A 19,543-nucleotide genomic window follows, 5' to 3' on the forward strand; every position below is an offset into this window, starting at 1 on the left:
AGATATGACACGATAATTATACCCAAATTGTCAGACTTGCACATGAATATAACTTGTTGTTGCACTATTTCACAGCTATAATAAGAACAGTATTTAAAATGCTGTTGCAATAAATTAGCTTTATTTTCAATATCAGAAATCCAATAATTAAATGCAGGTTTATTTACCACAATGTGTTTTATTTTGAAACCAGTGACAGTAAGTTGAGTGATTGGTTTCGCTGCGTCGACAGTAACTTCGCAGTATTTGTGTTTCCAGCCAACTGACTGCTGCCGTGTTGGAGGAGGGTCAGTGGAACGGGTTTACTTCTTAAATACTGTCAACTCTGTGCAGTACATAGGTATGTTGGTATTTTATACCGCAAACCCCGCTAAATACAGCGACTGTCGTGCTAACTAAGCTAGCCCTTTAGCTCCGCTGTCTCCTACACGGCAGGCTTGACAGCATCCGCAAGGTTAGCTCGGTTCGGTCAGTTGGCTAGCCTCTGGCTCGTTTCCTGACCTGCATCACCCACAGCGGCAGTGACACACCAACTTGTTAGTTAACCCGTTCATAGAAATGCATTTTACCGCCTCGGAGTGATGTAAATGTCGGTTAAGTGATGGTAACTTTGTGTTTTAGGGGTGAATTATGCTACAGCGATTCGTCAACACAAGCAACGGTCGGTTTTTAATGAACTTGTAGCCGAAGTAGTTTGAACTGTTTCCGTTTAGCTGCTGTGTTGTGTTAATGTGTGTTACACTGTAGTAGAGGGTTTGTACTAGCTTACACACACCTGGAGGAGGAGGAGGTGATACAGGAGGTGAAGTACTAACTACTAATGCTACTACTACTACTAAGAGTACAGCTCAGTGTCTGTGTAGATTCATATTCATCAAGGTTATGGTGAACAGAAGAGCTTCAGTGAAAAGCAGCTGGAATTCTTCTTAGTAAAAGAACCTTAAAGAGAAGGCCAGCTGCTTTATATTGAACCTCCTAGTTGTATAAATCTCTATATAGACTAATATATTGTTTGATTATAATCTGTAATGTTCTAACATTTCTTAGAACATCTTCAAGAACCTGCTTTTTACTAAAAATCCTTGGACTAAATCTCTGTTTATCAATTAATATATTGTCTTTTTCTAATCTGTAATGCTCTGATTTCCTTGACACCTCACCACATCCCTCTGCCTCCCCACAGCAATGTCTCCGTCAGTACCCCTGCAGGAGATGATCCGGGCCATCCGCTCGGCCAGGACCCAGTGTGAGGAGCGGGGAGTCATCCAGAGGGAGTGCGCCGCCATCCGGGCCCAGTTCAGACAAGCCGACAACGGTGGGAGGTCGCACAACCTGGCCAAGTTGCTCTACGTGCACATGTTGGGCTACCCGGCTCATTTTGGTCAGGTGAGTGGATTTGGCTAATGCCGGTCATGCGTTTTCGCTCAGGGTCAAAGTGGGGGCAGGACGGCGAGAAACCATTGTGGCAGCTGGAAGGGTCTGAGTTTGCTTTAGTCAGATGTTATCTGTGTGCTCACCAAAAAAAATGTGTGGGTGCCTGACAGAGAGAAATTTGCACATTCTCAAGCGAATAGTTAGTCCTTTTGCTCATTCCTGCCACATAAGTATGCCTGCTATGTTTTTATCACCTAAATTTCACTGGATTTCATACACTTTCTTTGTTTCTTAATTGTTTTCTCCTTCTTTGATTATTCTCTACTGGTCAGCCTCTACTGTCATCCACCAAATCAACCACTTCAAATGTGAAAACTCACATAACCAACATAATAAGGATAATGATATTAATAATGTTGCTGTTATCCACATGTATGATTTTCATTATTATGTACTGGAACCCAAACATAGTTCAAAAAATTCTGATATCAATATATTTGCTGTTACTGTATGGGCTACATTGAAAATGAAAATTGTCCTCTTGTCAGCTTTTACTGTAGTGCACCAAATCACCAGATCCAATGTGAAAACCTACATGGCAATAAAACTGATTCTGACTGAAATGAGGACTGGAATGCCAGATAATAATAGGCATAATGGTGTTCACAATGTTGCTGTTATGAACGTGTTAACTTGTACGTCTTGTGCTTTTCTTTCCTTGTTATTAGAACAAGGAATTGTAGTTAAATTCATTCAAACAAAGTCTGCATCAGTGTAATCTAATGTCAAAGTCTATGAGTCCATGAGGGTGAACACTGGAACTTGACCGCCACTCTGGGTCAGAGACCGACCTCCACTTGTGTCTGATACAGAGCAGAGAATGTGCCTGGGGGCATTAGTCATGCCAGTGTTCTGAGTAAATTCACATTTTGAAGTGTTGTTGCTCTTCCTACTAGATGGAGTGCGTGCGAATGATAGCCAGCCCGCGCTACAGCGAGAAGCGAGTGGGATACCTGGGAGCCATGATGCTGCTGGATGAGAAGCAGGACGCCAGCCTGCTCATCACGAACTCTATTAAGAAGTAAGGATAACCCAAACTAAACCACCCAAACTTAACAGTTGTTATTCCCATTGCTGTACTGTTGTTACAGTCATTCATTACTGCTTTTATCTTGTTATATGAATAAAATGAGGAGTTGCTGTGATTGAAAAATGCATCTATAAACACTTTAAATATGTTTAAAAGTTCACATACACTTTATAAATACTGTATATTATCATGATACAGGGATGGAGAGTAGAGGAGAGAATTAATAAAGTGTTACATAGTCTTTTGTAATGTATAATCAAGCATCTACTATCCGTAACACTGTTTGCAGAAGAGTAGTGATTTTTTATTTAGTTAAGTGTGGAAGCTCATAATCATGTTAGACAATGGTTGTTTGTTGTACATTTTTAAATAAATGGAGTAATTCTAGTGAACAGAATTGCATGTGAAACATTAGAAAAGAGAGTCAAAGCAAGTCAGATAACTTAAGAACAGAGGATATCTTCATACCATTCAAATACAATGCTGAACATTTTCATCATGTATTAGAACTCGATCGATACCGGACTTTTGGGGCAAGTTTTAGTGAGTAATAAAATTCTGATATCGATATATTGGCTACTAGTCTTTATATGTATATGTAAGGGCTGGTGTTGAAAAGGGGAAATTATGTTTATTAATTTTAAGAAGCACCATACTGTGAAGACACTGCTTCAGTTCACACCATAATCTGCTCAGCTGTGATACGTGCTCTGCTACATGTGCTGCAAACAGTGCAGAGATTACTGTAAACAATGAAGTCGGGGCTGCTGTGCCACGCACTTGCACACTGTTACATCTGTGATAGACCAATATTGGTTCACTCTGTTATTAATGTTTATTAAGACACACAGTCATAATACTTTGTCCTTGTGTGTTTTCCTCATTGTGCCTGCTGGTCAGTGACCTCTCCCATAGTAACCAGTACGTCCAGTCTCTGGCTCTGTGTACACTGGCCTGTATGGGTTCAGCTGAGATGTGCAGGGATCTGGCTCCAGAGATTGACAGGCTTCTCCGAGCCTCCAACTCCTACATAAAGAAGAAGGTGAGGACCTCAACAAGGATATTTTTATTCAGCAGTACTAAGCAATATTAAAATTATTGCTTGCAAAGTTGCAATTTAAAAGCAATTCTGTATTGTGTTGTGAATTTTAGCTAGGCAAATATAATTCTGAGATTGTCTCCTTACTATATTTAGCCTGTTGTGAAAGATAAATCAAGTAATTATATTTCAGAAACTACCATACCTGAACATACTAATGCTTTGCATAATGCTATGTCTACTTATGATCCATTTTATGGGTTGACTAATATGTTACTTGGTTGTTTTTTTTGTCGTCATGGAGGACAATAACCAATATTTAGAACCGATATTAGAGATGTCTAATAAGATCAGCCTACCGATATTATCGGCCCAATATTGGCATAAAAATGTACTATCAGTCAATGTGGTTATCGGTTTTTTTTTGCCTATCATGAAAATCAATAGTATAATGCCTGGATTTTGCCATCATTTACTGGCTCATAGAGGGAGGGAGAGAGTGAACTGTTGTTTGAGACTATATATATACATATATATATATATATATGGCATTTTTTCTATAACTTAAGTTGAAGTAGTTTTCTTATTTTGCACAATGTTTGCATTTGTAAAGCCTTGTTGCATTTGAGAATGCATCCAATGGGGCGTCACAATAAAATTAGGCATGATGTGTTAATTCCACGACAGGAGATATGCGATGTTACCTAAAATTAGATAAATAGAGCACATATATCGGTATCGATTGATATTGGAATGGGAAATTGAGAGTCATATCGGTTTTTGGCAAAAAAGCCAATATCAGACATCCCTAATCGATATACATCTGCAGTACAAATTACAATCTGTCAAAATTTAGAATGTTACCAACTCCAACAGAAGACGTTGTTGAATTGTCTTTATTTGGGCTTTTACATATGTTTAATTAAGTTATTAATTGTTCTAGATTTATTCTTCAGTGTTTTGATTCTTTTGCTTAACTGTGGGCAGGACATTGGTATGACTACAGATAGAGACCAAAGAAGCACATTTTTAAATTAATTTATTTTATCATGAATCAGGTAAACAAAATAATACTGATAATTAGTAGAATGCTGAATACCGGATCTCACAATTAGCCAGGCTGCTAATCGGTCAACCCCTAATCCTTTTTTGCAGGCTTTCAGTTTATTCTCATTGTCAAGTGTGAGAAAATATCAGTTCTTATTTTGTTTAACCCAGCATAGACTCCAGATCCTTTATCAGCAGTAACAGTAGTAGGATCCCACTGTCATCTAGTCAGTGCAGCCGTGATGTAATGCTGCTGATGAGTTGCTCCACTGATCTTTCAGGCTGCTTTATGTGCTGTTCACATTGTGAGAAAAGTCCATGATCTGGGAGAGCTCTTTGCCCCCGCTGCCCGTTCCCTCCTCGCTGAGAAGAACCACGGTCAGTAGATCTTAATGACAGACATGGAAAGTTTGTCCCACATAACTGCTTTCAGTTTATCTCCATTATTTTTTTTCACCGTTTATCCTCAGGTGTGTTACATGGTGCTGTGGTGCTCATCACTGAACTGTGTGAACGCAACCCAGAAACACTGGAGCGGTTCAGAAAGGTGAGAAACGCCGGTGTCCAGATTAGATGATTTAGGTATTTTCACACGTGTTGTAACGGGTTTATGCTCTGCGTATTCCAGACAGTTCCAGATCTGGTTCAGATCATGAAAGGTCTGGTCATTTCAGGTTATTCTCCAGAACATGATGTGGCAGGAATCAGTGATCCCTTCTTACAGGTCAGCCTTCATTTCACTCACTTCTTATACGGCACAGCTATCTCAATACATTTTTAAAAATCTGACTTAACTATTTTATGTTGTCATGTTTCATACTTTCATATACACTTCTGCTGTTTGTAAAAACATAACAGCTAAACTATCACAGTTTGTGCATTTGTTTGAATTTGTTTTTAATACTTCATTAGTTTTCATCGTATTTGTTTTACTGTAAAGCAGCAACTTTATTTTCAAAAATGATATGCAAATAAAGTAGTTTTTATTATAATATCCAGATTTTAGTTAATTATTTAGACAGTTACAGTCAAGAAGTAACACCAAACTTAAAACATTTCTGGCACAATAAAAAGGTACTTAGGACTTACAGAGAGATTAAAAAAAAGGAATATGTAATGTGCAAAATACACTTCATTTTCTGTGTAATGTGTATTTTGCATGGAATTACAAAAATGTTATCGTGGCAGAGTGATTTCCATTTAGTGTGTTTTCTTGCTTATTTTCCTTTTTTTTCTTTAATATGTCAGGTTTTTTTCTTCTTCATTTAAAATAAACTTGAAAGTTCACTTAAGACTTGGAGCAAGATAAAAAAAATATTGGAATGTTTAATGTGCAAAATATACAGTATACAGAATATGAAGTGTGTGAAAATGTAGAAGAACTGTCATGTAAAAAAAATACAGTATGCAAAAGGGACTTCCTGTAACCAGTGTGCATAATTGCATATTTTATTGGAATAACACTGGATTACTGCATGTAGTCAGGCAGTTTTGTTCTCAATTTTTCAAAATCTGTGACAACAAACAGCATTTTTTAATGCTGTTATATTATTCTGTATCTATAAACCAGAAACTTTTATACTTTAGGTGATTTGTAGTCAGAATAGGTTATATGTGACTTACTTTTTAGAGAGCAACCTTGTGTTTCTTTGTGGCTCAGATCTTAAATTATTGCACTCTGGTAATTAATTGTTCCTGTTTTTTCAACCTTTCTGTTCATTTCTTTCTCTCTCTCTCTCACACACACACACACACACACACACACACACACAAACAGTTAATGGTCTCATCCCTCCCTCTGTTTCTGCTGATTCGATGTACCAAAATAACTTGTCGTCCATCTGTTCCACCTCTCCTGCCTCCATCCTCAGGTACGCATCTTAAGGTTGCTGAGAATCCTTGGGCGCAACAACGAAGCAGCGAGTGACGCCATGAATGACCTCCTAGCTCAGGTCTGTTTGCTATTATTTCTCTGTTCTTTGTTCCTTCTCTGTTAAAGAATAAAAGGTTACCCAGCACTGTAAAATTAGCTGCCTCCCAACTTCTGTTGATAAAGTTTCTGGAGGCGTCTCTTTTTTCTTTGTTCAGACTGACTCACCAATGACGGATGTTTTGCTTTATTCCTGTCAACCTGGAACATGCATCACCTCCTGTGTGCAGAGTATTTTCCTCTGTCAAGACTGCCATGGAAAAACTGCTTTGACTCTCATCACCCCACAAAACATAGGAAGCACTTTTTACTGTTAAATTTGAATCTTTTGCAATCGGGAAAAAGAGAGGATTTGTCCAGCATCTCACTCTCAGAGAAGTACAAGAGTAAGAGGTTATTTATAGAGTGATGGTGAACACAAAACTCTTTCCAGTTTGAATGGTTTGATAGGTTTAATCTGTTGGATTGTTCCTGAACATATCAGAAACTCTAGTCTAGGATTCCATATCTTGAAAGAGGAGCTTCTTTCGACTGAAACTCTTTTGCTTATTTCTCATGATGGCCTGATGTCTCTATTTTTGACCTTACTCATGTAACACACACACGCTTGTGATAGTACTGAAAGCAGTGGTCAACTTTAGCCCAAAAATACACAACCATGTTGTTTGTTTGAAAATAAGTACACATATAAGTAACTGATTATTAATTGATGTTTAACAGAAAAAAAATCATACAACTGAGTTTGTTTTCACAAGACTGATGCCAGAGCAGGTGTGAAATTTAGGAAATTTACATGTTGACTCACTGCTGTCAGTTGATAATAGCAGGAAATAGCGTCACAGATCTTTTAATGTCTGTTACAAATTAATTGAACAGTTTTTGCTGAGTACCTGTGTGTGATTTGCTGTCCAGGTGGCGACCAACACCGACAGCACTAAGACTGTGGGGAATGCTGTGCTGTATGAGACTGTTCTCACCGTACTGGACATCAAGTCAGAAAGCGGCCTCAGGGTGAGAGACTGGTGGCACTTCTCACCACATTAATACACAGACAATACTGATACCTCATTATTTAATGAAAGTGCTTTACTGTTCTTGTGCCACAGGTTCTGGCTGTGAACATCCTGGGAAGATTCCTGCTGAACAACGACAGGAACATTCGGTTAGTGCTGCTGTTCCTTCTTCACCACAGTCCCGTTTCTCTTTCCTTTTATATCCCTCCCTCCCTCCTTTCCTTCTCTCTCAGGGTCATTTCACCTTTTCCATTCCACAAGGCCATAGGCAAACTCACTGCAGCCAAACCTCCCAACAGGCTGTAATCGTCTAAGCTGACTAATTACTTTCCCCAGAGTTTCTCCTCTCGAGCCACACCAGAAGGTCACTGTCTGTCTCTTCATGCTGATCTCTCAATTTCAGGCCATGTCATCTTTCAGCGGGTACTGTGGAGGCCTGATGCAGGCTCCTCGGGGTTTTGTTGTGCTACTATTTTTTGAATTTGTCTCCATGTGGACCTTGTGGGCAGACAGGTCTGTCTGGTTTTTACCTGTAGGGCCCTTGATTCTGTCTGTGGCTGCGTGACAGTAATAAGACTGGTTGATTCCTGTGAAACCTGCCCTTTGAGATACCATCTCTCCTGTGCCCACATAAATACTTTAGCAGTTCATGAGTTATTTCAAGTGGGAAGATAAATTATTTATCCTCTGCAAGCTGAGAAAATTAAGTTTGCACAGCAGCACTGCCAATTAATCTTCACAGTCAACTAATGGTTTGACATTATTTTAAATGAAATTTAACTTTATTCATTACATATATTTTACTACATGACAGAGTAATTCCAACTGACCTTGTGAATATCCCAGTGAATTCAGCTTAGCACTGCTTCATTATAATGAAATATGGAACTTGAAGTCTTTATTTTTGGCTGTCCTGTGGCTTTGTCCAGGTATATTGCGATGACATCTCTTCAAAGGATTGTTGGAACAGACCATAATGCAGTGCAGCGTCACCGGGGAACCATAGTGGACTGTCTGAAGGACCAGGATGCTTCTGTTAAGCGGTAACTTTTCCCTCTTCTCTTCTTGTCAGGCACAGCTCGTGTTGCACAGATGTTCAGTCAGTTTGTGAGTGTGAGGTCATGATTCTACAATGTCAGCTCTTAATGCGTGTTTTGAGATATTCTTTCTAAGTATGTCATTTCCTTGTTTTATGTTGTGTTTATGATGCTTTCGGAGGGTCCACAAAAAGTAGTAATTGATTCATGAGTCTACACATTTCTGTAGATAAGTCAGTTATAATAGGACTTGAGGTAAAAGTGCTCTATGTGGATGCTTTTTGACAGCAACTGTTTGCAGCTGTGTCAGCCACCTGGCAGCATCAGTGTTCTGCATTTTGACTGGATAGCTGCAGGGAACAAATCCCCTGCTGTGGGTACTGGCTACCTCCAATTACACTCGCCACAGGAGTAAATTTTAGGGGGTACGCAGTGCATTCATTCCCCTAAATATTTACTTTGGTTTTTGTGGCTGGTGTGGGTCAGGGTTCCAGACTAACTTTTTCACTTATTTGCACCAGCACATGATTTCGTTGCACCTCCCAACCTCTTTTTTGATGGTATTAATCAACCTTGCATGCTGATAAATAGTTACTTTGCGTGCCAAGTTTTGCATTGATGGAAAGATTTGATAGTGACTTCAGACTTGATTTTTGCAAATTATTTATAAGATTATTGTCAGAAAATATATTAATATGGTCACTACTCTTTTCCTGGAGGTTGTCTAATATGACTCCTATAAAAGGGAGTCTCTATCAATTGACACTGCAATTTACCACTGTTCCCTTAACGCCTCACAGACTGCACACGACAGTAGATGCTGCTTGGTAGCTGAAGTTCAGCCAGACAGGTGTGTGCCAAAACTTACTTTGAAAAGAGTGAAATAAGGTGATGATATGTCAGATTTAAGTGATTTTATGTACATGGACTGGGTTCTTCATGTGATTTTCATTGTCAACACTGCAGTCAAACATGTTAGTTTAATTATGGGAAGCCAAAATCATGACTGTGACTTGTTTTCATTTAATTTAGTATAGGAAGTATCTGAGTCTCCCTCTCCACCAGCCTGATTTTCTCTCTCTTCTTTTTGTCTTTAAAAATTGTCAGCTGTAGATGATTTAAATTTTGGAACAAGATAACAGCCATATGCGTTGTTTGATGCATCAGGTAGGCAGAGATTAGAAACTATGACTAACTCAGGAAGCTACCTGCACTAGTCAGAGGAACATCAAAGCATCCGAATGATCATCATGCACTCACATGAAAGTGGCAACATCACACATCAAGCTATGAAACTGTTGCTTCATGTTTCTCTTTATTTATCTCTTCATTCCCTGCATGTGAAGAGTTTTGTCATTTAAAGAACCTACATACCTGTAAAATTAACTCCAGCTACATTTTTGTTAGTATATTGTGAGCTACCTAGTGCATTGCAGCCGTACTGATGAGGATGGTAATAATGTAGTACGTGGCTAATCCTTGTGGATAGATGCTTCCTATGTAGTAATGTGACAATACAGGGAGGTAGGTGTGTTACAGGGTGTATATTCCTGCTCTGAAAATTCTTCAACAAACATACCTACCTAAACTCTATTAACATAGAATCAAAGGTCTGGCCTGTATCTACTTTACTTTTAGTATTAATCCTTTTCTCCCGCCCATCTAGCCGTGCACTGGAGCTCTCCTTGGCTCTGGTGTCTGCTACCAACATCCGCTCCATGATGAAGGAACTGCTTCTCTTCCTCTCCTCCTGTCCCCTCGAGCTCAGAGCTCAAGCTGCCAGCGGCATTTTTAACGCTGCTGAAAGGTGCGTGAAGACAAGTGAACGTGCACTTCAAGATTGTATTACACACACACACAGTATCAATGCATGCGAAGGCACATTTTGCACTTTTATGCATGTGAATCTGTTTAATGCACTGTCCTGTACCAAGCTGGGATTGGTGTTGCAAAGAAGAAAAAAAGATGATGGGGCAACAATGTGATGCAACTGTTAAAGTGCTGAGAAACAAAAAGCCCCTGTGTCTGAAATATACTGTATGTAGCCACATGTCTCACTCTGTGTCTGTCTCCACTCTCAGCGATGCTTCTCTCTGTTTAACTGGCACTCTTACAGTGAATAGCCTTCTCTGTCTTTAGTGTATATCAGTCATCGACTTGATGCACTTCTCTGTTTGTGTGTTTGTGTGGGTGCAGTGAGAGGATATAGATGCAATAATATGTGAGTTAGCTGTGTGTGTCTCTGTCTCTGTCAGGTATGCTCCCTCCCAGCGCTGGCACATTGACACCATCCTGCATGTCCTCACCACGGTAAATACAGACTGAGACACCCACCCTGCTGCCCCTTATAGGGATTTCTTCTTCACAACACTTTAAATGCAGTCTTTAATGCTCTGTGGTCTTGTGTTGAGACCAGAGGGGACATCATCATCTATGTCGTTAATTAAAATAGATTTGATTAGAGATGAAACCCTATACCTGCAAACCAAAATCCGAAAAGTGTTAGTTCGAGTAATGCTTTTCATAATTGCAGTAATAATAGAAAACTTTATTTATGTACCTCTTTTCTAAAGCAAAGCTATAAATTGCTTTACAAGACCAGAGAACACAAAACAAAGAAAGTACAGAAAGAACGATGAAAACTGTTTTAAAGCAAAACTGTGCAAAAGAATATACATATGAGATGGACTAAAATATCAAAGCAATATAAATTAACCCACCGAACCCCAAAATCCCCCACCAGGTTTAAAAGAGACATTATCGTTTTAAAAATCATTTGGTCACTCCTTGAACTAATTATGTAAGATATCGAAGTTCAAGAAATATACACTTAAAATCGTTGTTTTTCATGAACATCACTTTATTTTGCAGGTTGCATTTAAAATTAGCAAAAAAAATAAACTATTTGCTCCAGATTCTGTACGAAAGAAAAATTCTGCACTCGTTGGTGAAACTAAAAAGCCATGACTGACTGAGTTGTGTGAAAGATTTTGTCAAACGAGGGTGAACTGCAGGTTGTGTTTACCCAGGGCAGAAATGAGACAAATATGGAATAAATTAGAGTGATTGAGAGAAAAATAAAACATACTTGCTCAATAAAAGTAATCAATGAACAAAAATAAAAGTTCAAGAAATGCCTTTGTACTGATTTTACCAGATACAAGTAAAATCAGACCACATGCACTGCAAACAAGCATTTATAAAGATATGTTTTTGAGAGGGATTTAAAACAGGATAAAGAGTTTGGCTGTCTAATCTCCTCAGGGAGGGTCACCATCGGTCTACAGCCTGGATAGTAGAAGCTAACAGAGCCATGGCTGAGGACCTCATGTAACGGGGCATACAAACTGTCAGAAGACCTGAGATATATTTGGGTGTGAGTTCAGAGTGGGCTTTAGAAGATTATAAATAATATGTTGAAATGAATTCTAGAATGTAGTCAGAGCCGATGGTGTGAGGCTGAAATAGGAGGAGTACCATGCTTACTTTGTTTGGTTTTTGGTGGGAAATCTGCTGCTACATTTTGGACAAGTTGTCATTTATATAAACTCTGTTAGGTAATATGTAAAGGTATGAAGTGCAGAGAGTTGCAAGTGTCTAAATGACATTAAATTTCAGTGTATATAATCTCAGGATTTCTACAGGACAAGCCATTGAACGTTACATCCCACTGTTTCATTTTTTGCTCCATCTAGCTGAGAGAATAAAGGAGATCCACATGAGCACTGTGAAAACTGATGCTATAACTAATAATTTGCTGATGAATACAGTTAGAAAAAATGTATAGAGCTGTGCCATGAATTAAAAGTCAATCCATTTTGTTAAATCTTGTTTAGGATTTGTATTAATTCTCCCCTTCTTGAGCTCATCGTGTCTGGAAGAAAATGTAGCATGACCTAAATACTTGGATCAGCCGTCTAGCTGAGTTTGGTGTTTGTGTGTGTGTGATTCCCACTCTGCCAGGCAGGGGGCGATGTGAGAGACGAAACGGTTCCCAACCTGATTCAGCTCATCACCAACACCTCGGAGCTGCACTGTTACACCGTCCACAAGCTGTACCGGGCTCTGCTCAGCGACATCTCTCAGGTCTGAGTAGTTTCTATTCTCAGAGGTGCACTTCAGAGTTTTGGGAAGATTGGGTTATGACTTCATTGTTTATTGATCCACAAAGAGTCCCTAGACTGCCTTGACCATAAAGCAGTTTATCTTTCTTACAATAAATTTGATATCAGGCAGCATGTGAGCAGCAGTTGTCAGGATAAAACAATAAAGTCATAAAAAGGATAATGATATAAACTGCAAATGTCATGAGGTTAAACATGATCAGATTTTGGTCGACTATTCAACAAACTGTTGTGAAAAAGGAACTCCACAGAACATAACTCTGGTGTATTTTCAGATAAAGCAAAGGAAACGAATCAAAGTCAGATAAAAATGAGCCTAGTTCCTCAGTTGTAACTCATTCTTGACCTAAAATCCAATTGTATGTATTATCTGTCTTTTATTGTATAAAATAACATATTTTGAATATCCATCATCAGAGACAGTGATAGACCAAATAAAGCCCGTCCGTGATTGATGTAATTTAACCCCTAAAAACTCATCTCTGTATATCAAAGTTACATATTTTGATATTTTCCATGACAATAATCCCTTCCTGTCCTAAAATGGCTGACATGTAACTGTATACTGGCAGTTCCTTTGATATGTGCAGATCTGTCAAGTTCAAACCTGTCGATCCGCCCACCCCTCCCTGGTCACTGCAGCTGGAGCACACCAGCTCACCTACAACTCTGCCTAAACACTGTAAAACTAAAACTCCACCCTACACTGGCAAAATGTAATGTGGAAGTAATTCAGCCTGAACTGAAAACTGATTCTGAAGAAGAATAATGGTACAGAAAGTCCCACCCTGCAAGTCAACAGGACTGGTTCCAGTCATTGGACATTGAAAACTCTTTATCAGGAAAACTTTTATCAGGTGACCAGTCTGATAGATCTGTCAGAATCTGTTAGACCGGTCACGCTCCCCGCCGTCTGATGGAGGCCCCCTCGTCCCAGTTCATGGAACTGCTCGCCCACTTCCTTGTTCCAGTTCTATTAACCGGGATGAGGGGGCCTACACCCTCTCACATACCTGGGATTCCATCCTCCAAAGACCATTGGATGGCGGGGAGCGTGATTCTGACAGATCTGTCAGACTGTTCACCTGATAAAAGCGACACGTCATCACACGTCAGATGACGCTGTGAAGAAGACTGCAGATGCAGTCGAAACGTCAGCAAAGTAAAAACCATCTTTTCTTTACTTAGTTGTCGGTTAAAAAGTAATACTATTCTAAAGTAAGAAACAACAAAATGAACATAATTCATCTATATTGGCCAACCCCTAACTAGAGAGGCACTAGATACAAAAAGTTTCATAGTTGAATTTTCTTAACTACACTAATTTAATTGGATTTTTTAAAATTAAAATAATGGGATGGGATTTTTAATGCGCAAATATAATTTCACTTTGTGCTGATGTTCCTCATATAGAAGGGTCTGTGACAATCCAGAACCACACACAACTGGTTTGGTTCTACTACAGTCAGAACAGCGAGGCTTTCAGTTTGAAGCTGGCTGATGCAACCAGATTTATTTTTGGATCCAAGTCAGATGAGCAGCCATGCACTCATCTGCAGTGTGCTGCAGCTTCCCATCGTCCAACATATTAACATGCTGTGAATTTGAGGAAAATTGATGTTCCCATCTGCCCGTCTGACTAAAACTTCAAGTAATGTTCAGTGATTATAATTTGTGGACATGATATTTGTCTGTGCAGCAATCTTTGGTCCAGGTGGCCTGCTGGTGTATAGGAGAGTACGGAGACCTGCTGCTGAGAGGAGAGTGTCAGGAGACTGAACCTGTGCAGGTACAAGAGCAACAATCAATCATCATGTCTTCATATCTAAACATGTTGCTATTTATCACTGAATGCTGCAACTGATTAAATACCACATCTTGCTAGATCATAATACATTTTGTATTTGCGGTTCTAAATATCCATTTCTGACAAGTTTTTTGCCAAAGAAAAATAACTTGGCACAAAGAAAATTATATATTTTAAACTTTCAGCCGCAATTACAGCTGATTGCGAATAAACAGAAGATCAAAGTAATCAGGATGAGACATCATAAGTAGAGAAAGAAAAAGCCCCACATACAGGAATTCAGATTTGATCAACTAAACATCCAAGTAGTTGGACGAATTACTTCTTTATAATAGAGTAAAATTAAAGAATTTTTTTTGTAAGTTCTTCATAGTTCATCTTCATTTAACTGTCATACTCCCAATCTGTTAAATAAAGACTTCCAGCCAAAAAGTGGCAGTATTGCATCTGTAGTTATTTGATTGGAAAAATATGATCACAGAGTCTGTGTTGCCATGTCTCTTGATCAGGTCACAGAAGATGATGTCTTGGACGCCTTGGAAACGGTTCTACAGTCCCACATGTCGGCCCCGGCAACCAGAGGTTTTGCTCTCACCGCCACCATGAAACTAAGCACCCGCATCACTGATAATGTCGAGTAAGAAGCACACAGTTTACTGATAGACCACTTTTTAGTTTTTTCCTTAGCTAGCAAAAAACACCATTACTTCTCAAGAATTTGCATTTTTACACATTAAGTCTTTATGGATCAAACATCCAATTCCAAGAGGTTGTTTTGAAAATACTCCTGAATGAGATCATTTTCAGCAGTAGTAGTTGCAGCATTTTCTCAACAGTCTCCTATCTGCTTCGCTTTCTCTTCATCACATTGCTCCTGGCAGTCGGATCAGAAGCATCGTCAGCATCTACGGCAGCTGTATAGATGTGGAGCTCCAGCAGAGGGCAGTTGAATACAACGCTCTCTTCAAGAAGTATGACCACATGAGGTACGCAAGAGAATGCATTAGGTTTGGGCCTATTTTCCCCCTGGAGATATTGGACTAGGGCTATTTTGGCCTCTTCCACATTGTGACGGTGCTTCTCTCCACAGGGCAGCAGTGCTGGAGAGGATGCCTGTGATTGAGAAGAACTCTCCAGGTCACACCAACGGGGAGTCGACACGGGAGGCTGTGAAGGAGGTCCAACCAGCCAAAGTCAAACAGGCAGAGACGCTGCTGCCACAACAGCCTGCTAGCCAGGTACAGGGTGATGATACGTCATACAGACTCAGTCAGGACTGTATTTCAAACTTCTTGAAGAGATTTAGGAATCCTGTTTTTCTACGTCTCACCTCTTTTTGTTGGTTATTTTAATATTTTAATGACATATTTTTCAGTATCATCATGTCAGGCCCTGAGCTAAACCTTACTTAACCGAGATTTAAGTGTTTTATACTTTTCCAGGCTTAAAATTAAGCTGAAGCCTGCACTAAGCAGTGAGCTGTCACATATTTGGATGTCATACAGTATGCTTAACTCTAATTATTTTACTGGGACATAACCACCTTCTTTTCTAAGCTGTCCATCAGAATTATGGACCTCTCATTTACTGGAGGACACCGGTAATAGTTTGTTTGACGTCATGCAAATTATATCTCTTTGCAATAATATATACTTTGACTTTTTTCCTGCATGAGTTTTTGTGAATACATGGGGTCCTCTGTGATGAATGAGTGAGACTTTATCTCGGTCTCTAGTCAATTATTGAACCTTCACACAGGTTAATGTGGGCTGTAGCCAACACCAAAATAACTACAAAACCTGATAACTTAGCTCCAGAATTAGCCGCCGGTCTCAGCTCTCTCTGGCTCGACACACGCACTCCTGCTGACTCAAATATTTTAGCCTTGAAGACACAACTGTAACCAACTTAGTGACACGGAAATTTTGTGTCTCTCTCTCTCTCTTCTTTTAGACAGTTTTATAGTTGTTTTGGTGCAGGAGAGTTTGTTGGGTTCAGTTATCCTTCTCGTATGGATGCATTAGTTCTTCCCTCCTCCCTGTGGTTCTCTTCAGGTGTGTGATCTTCTGGACCTCCTGGGCGGCTCTGAGGAGCCTCTGCAGCCCAACCCAGCAGTAGGCAGCACATTACCTGTCCTGCCCGTCAGCACAAGCAGCACTGCTGGAGGAGACCTCCTGGACCTGTTGGGAGGGTTGGAGCCCACTCCACTCACACCAGGTCAGAGATTAACACCTGCAGAGAAACAAACTAGAAAGAGGAAATGATCTTAAACATGAAACCAGAGAGTGCTCTGTTCAGGAAACTGGAACTTATCGTGACTGCTCTGATCAGGCCAGTAGATAATCTCCTTAACATGTCTGCAATTAGGAGACAATAGGTGGATTATCTTACGTAATATGTTTTTACTTTAGGGAACTGTTGCAATGTTGTTTTGAATTAAGGTTTTATAACATGTTTGTTCTCCATCCGTAGCTCCCACAGTCACAGTGTACGAGAAAGGCGGTGTGACTTTAACACTAAGTAGTGAGAAACAGTCAGACTCGGGACTAACTGTGACACTTACAGCCTGCAACTCCACTGACTCAGACATCAGCAGCTTCACCCTGCAGGCTGCAGTGCCCAAGGTTTGTATCACAGCCAGTAATAAAAGCCACTCCTGTTTATCATCCACACACAGGCTTTACTCCAGCAGGCTTTCTCTGGCAGAAGTTGACCTTGTAAGATACGAGGGACTGACGCACAACTTGTTAATGTGTCAACTAATACATTTTCAGTGCTACATAAAATACACAATCAGATGATCATGTCGAATATAACTGACAGGATCAGATTTTACATTTTAATGTGAGATCAGTGCACTCAGTGATGCAGTGGATCCCTGCCTCGTTGTGCAATGTTTCTGTTTAGCTACTATTGCCCCACATTTGACCAGTTTGTGTTGCATTATGGCAGAGCTGCAGTTGTCATTGTGGGCATCTACAGTAGTTCATGAGACTTTGGGTGTATTTACTTGAAAAGAAATGTACATTTTATGGTTGTTAAGGTTTTATTTATGGTAGTTTTTGGACAAAATATCTCAAATTTGACAGTTTGAGGTTCTAAAATTAAATTCAGGATAAATAAAATAATGAAAAAAATTTTAAATCAGGTAGGATTTAGTATTCATCCATCATATTTGTATTGATGTTAGTGGGGAGAGAAGTTACACATTTATAGAAATAATAACTGGCCAACTATAGGAAGTAAATATAACATGAAAATAATTTAAAAGTACAGTTTTGTACAGCTTGTCTCATCAAACATTTCTGTGATTGTGGGGTTGCACTGGGAGAATTTGGACTTTCCTGGCTCTGCTGTTCGGTGTCAGTTTTCGCTCCTGTCATGTTCTCGTCGGTCGGCATCGGTGCAGCAAATGGAAGCGAACAACACGTGCGTTTTGGTGCTTTCAACTTCAAAGCTTCATTTGATCCCCCTCAGAGCGTCCAGTTACACATGAAGGCCCCCAGCGGGGACTCGCTTCCTGCACGAGGTGCCGCTAAAGTGACCCAGATGGTGGCCCTCAGCAACCCAAACAAGGTGGGTCTGCAGAACACACAATAAAACCGCATTCACTATCAGAGTAGTCGTTATTTCATAGAAAATCTTTCCACAAGTAGGACGAGTCTTCTCAGCTGCCACAAACACGTCAAACGTCGCTGTAAAAATGTTCCAGGTTATGTTTTTACTCCCATCACAGTCTGTTTTGTAAATCCTGACTCTACTTTCAGGTTAATCTGAAAATGAGGATCCGCATCTCCTACACCAGCCAAGGATCAGCTTTTCAGGATACAGTCCAGGTCGACTCCTTCCCTGAACACTGACAGCAGACAGTCGGAGCAGCGGCAGCAGCAGCAGCGTGGATCAATCAGCAGGAGTCTCTCTGCTGACACACCCTCCACGCTGCTGTTTCTCAGAAAGCTGATTTTCTTGTTTTTATGTCTAAGGAACACTGTTCTCTGACAGGAATTGTATATTTCCCCCTCTTCTCCAACTGAAATACTAATATAATTACAAGCACAGACTTTGAAACTTGCAGGTGTTTTGTGGACAAACTAAAGGAGAGGGATTCCAATGACAGCTGTACGTACAGATGTTGTCCATTAGGTCCCATTCAGGGTTTTTGTTTACAAGCTGCTACAGCTGATTGTATTCAGTGTTTCTCTTCATAATTATACACATTTTGTGGCTTCTGTCAGTGGAACCTACCAGATCAACTTCCTCCCCACACATCACTCCACATATGCTCCTTTTACTATTTAAAGTAGGTGAACACTAACAAATGAGCCACAGTATGAAGTTCTTGTATCCGGTACACTTGATTTTATTGTGGAATACATGACTTTGAGATTGAAGGGTGGAGGACTTTAAACACAACATTATGTGCTGCATTCATGTGTCTTCTGTTGATTCCTTTTATTTTCTTGCCTCGTTCGACTGAGCAGCTCAGAATAATCATCTCCTTATTCATTCCTGTGCCTTTCATCTCCTCTCAAAAAAGGTCACTTTTAGCTTCAGAGAATATTTATATGTAAATTATGATCCCCATACAAGCAACACTCACTTTCCCCAACATAAATCCAACTGTCTATTGTTTACAGAGGCTCCTAACAGACTTTTTATTTTCTCAAGACTGTGTACAGTGAGAACAAACAGATACGATGCTACCTACAAGATGTATATTTTAGATATTATACATAGAAGCACAACTAAGTCTATGGAGAACACAGCCATACTATAATACAACCCCACTGTTTAAAAGAAGGCTGTAAAGTAACCTTTTGGTGAAGCCAGATTAGAACTTATTTCATCGTCACAGACCTCTTTTAAAAAAACCCTCATGTCAGCAACGGTGCTCTAAATGGACTTCAGTGGAATTTCTACCAGACTGTTTCATATCACCACACTGACCTTGAGAAAAGACCAGAAATAATCTTCTGTCAGCTGTTTAGTCTTTGAACCTTCATTCTCATGTTGTTTTCTAATAAAAACAAAACAGTTTTCAGAATCCTCAGCAGTGACTTTTTCTTGGTGTGTGTGTGAATA

The 19,543-nt window shown here is 39.7% G+C and overlaps 1 protein-coding gene across 2 annotated transcripts; it reads left to right on the top strand.

Moving 5' to 3' along the window:
• Positions 1-181: 181 nt before the first annotated feature.
• ap1g2 (adaptor related protein complex 1 subunit gamma 2) lies at positions 182-19,511 on the top strand. 2 transcript variants are annotated; one of them, XM_023294141.3, is made up of 22 exons: positions 182-340; positions 1,184-1,386; positions 2,331-2,455; positions 3,365-3,506; positions 4,832-4,928; positions 5,021-5,097; positions 5,179-5,274; positions 6,422-6,502; positions 7,393-7,491; positions 7,587-7,642; positions 8,423-8,536; positions 10,197-10,337; positions 10,786-10,840; positions 12,494-12,616; positions 14,354-14,443; positions 14,971-15,098; positions 15,343-15,447; positions 15,552-15,699; positions 16,516-16,678; positions 16,934-17,085; positions 17,939-18,037; positions 18,229-19,511. In XM_023294141.3, exons 2-22 carry the CDS (start codon positions 1,186-1,188, stop codon positions 18,319-18,321), a joined length of 2,385 nt encoding a protein of 794 aa, XP_023149909.2. In that variant the 5' UTR covers positions 182-340; positions 1,184-1,185; the 3' UTR covers positions 18,322-19,511. The 2 variants fall into 2 exon arrangements, with proteins under 2 accessions (XP_023149909.2, XP_054870425.1); XM_055014450.1 differs by lacking the exon at positions 182-340 and adding an exon at positions 376-661.
• The last annotated feature ends 32 nt before the right edge of the window (positions 19,512-19,543 follow it).

The sequence above is a fragment of the Amphiprion ocellaris genome, chromosome 10 (assembly GCF_022539595.1).
Source record: "Amphiprion ocellaris isolate individual 3 ecotype Okinawa chromosome 10, ASM2253959v1, whole genome shotgun sequence".
NCBI classification, from domain to species: domain Eukaryota; kingdom Metazoa; phylum Chordata; class Actinopteri; family Pomacentridae; genus Amphiprion; species Amphiprion ocellaris.

What these genes read in the sequence shown, in the direction of transcription:
- ap1g2 (XM_055014450.1), top strand. Translation starts at nt 631, where the DNA reads ATGCTACAGCGATTCGTCAACACAAGCAACG. An exon ending in CAGGATGCTTCTGTTAAGCG is followed by an intron (nt 8,537 to 10,196) that starts GTAACTTTTCCC and finishes CCGCCCATCTAG; the next exon opens with CCGTGCACTGGAGCTCTCCT. An exon ending in TGCTCAGCGACATCTCTCAG is followed by an intron (nt 12,617 to 14,353) that starts GTCTGAGTAGTT and finishes TTGTCTGTGCAG; the next exon opens with CAATCTTTGGTCCAGGTGGC.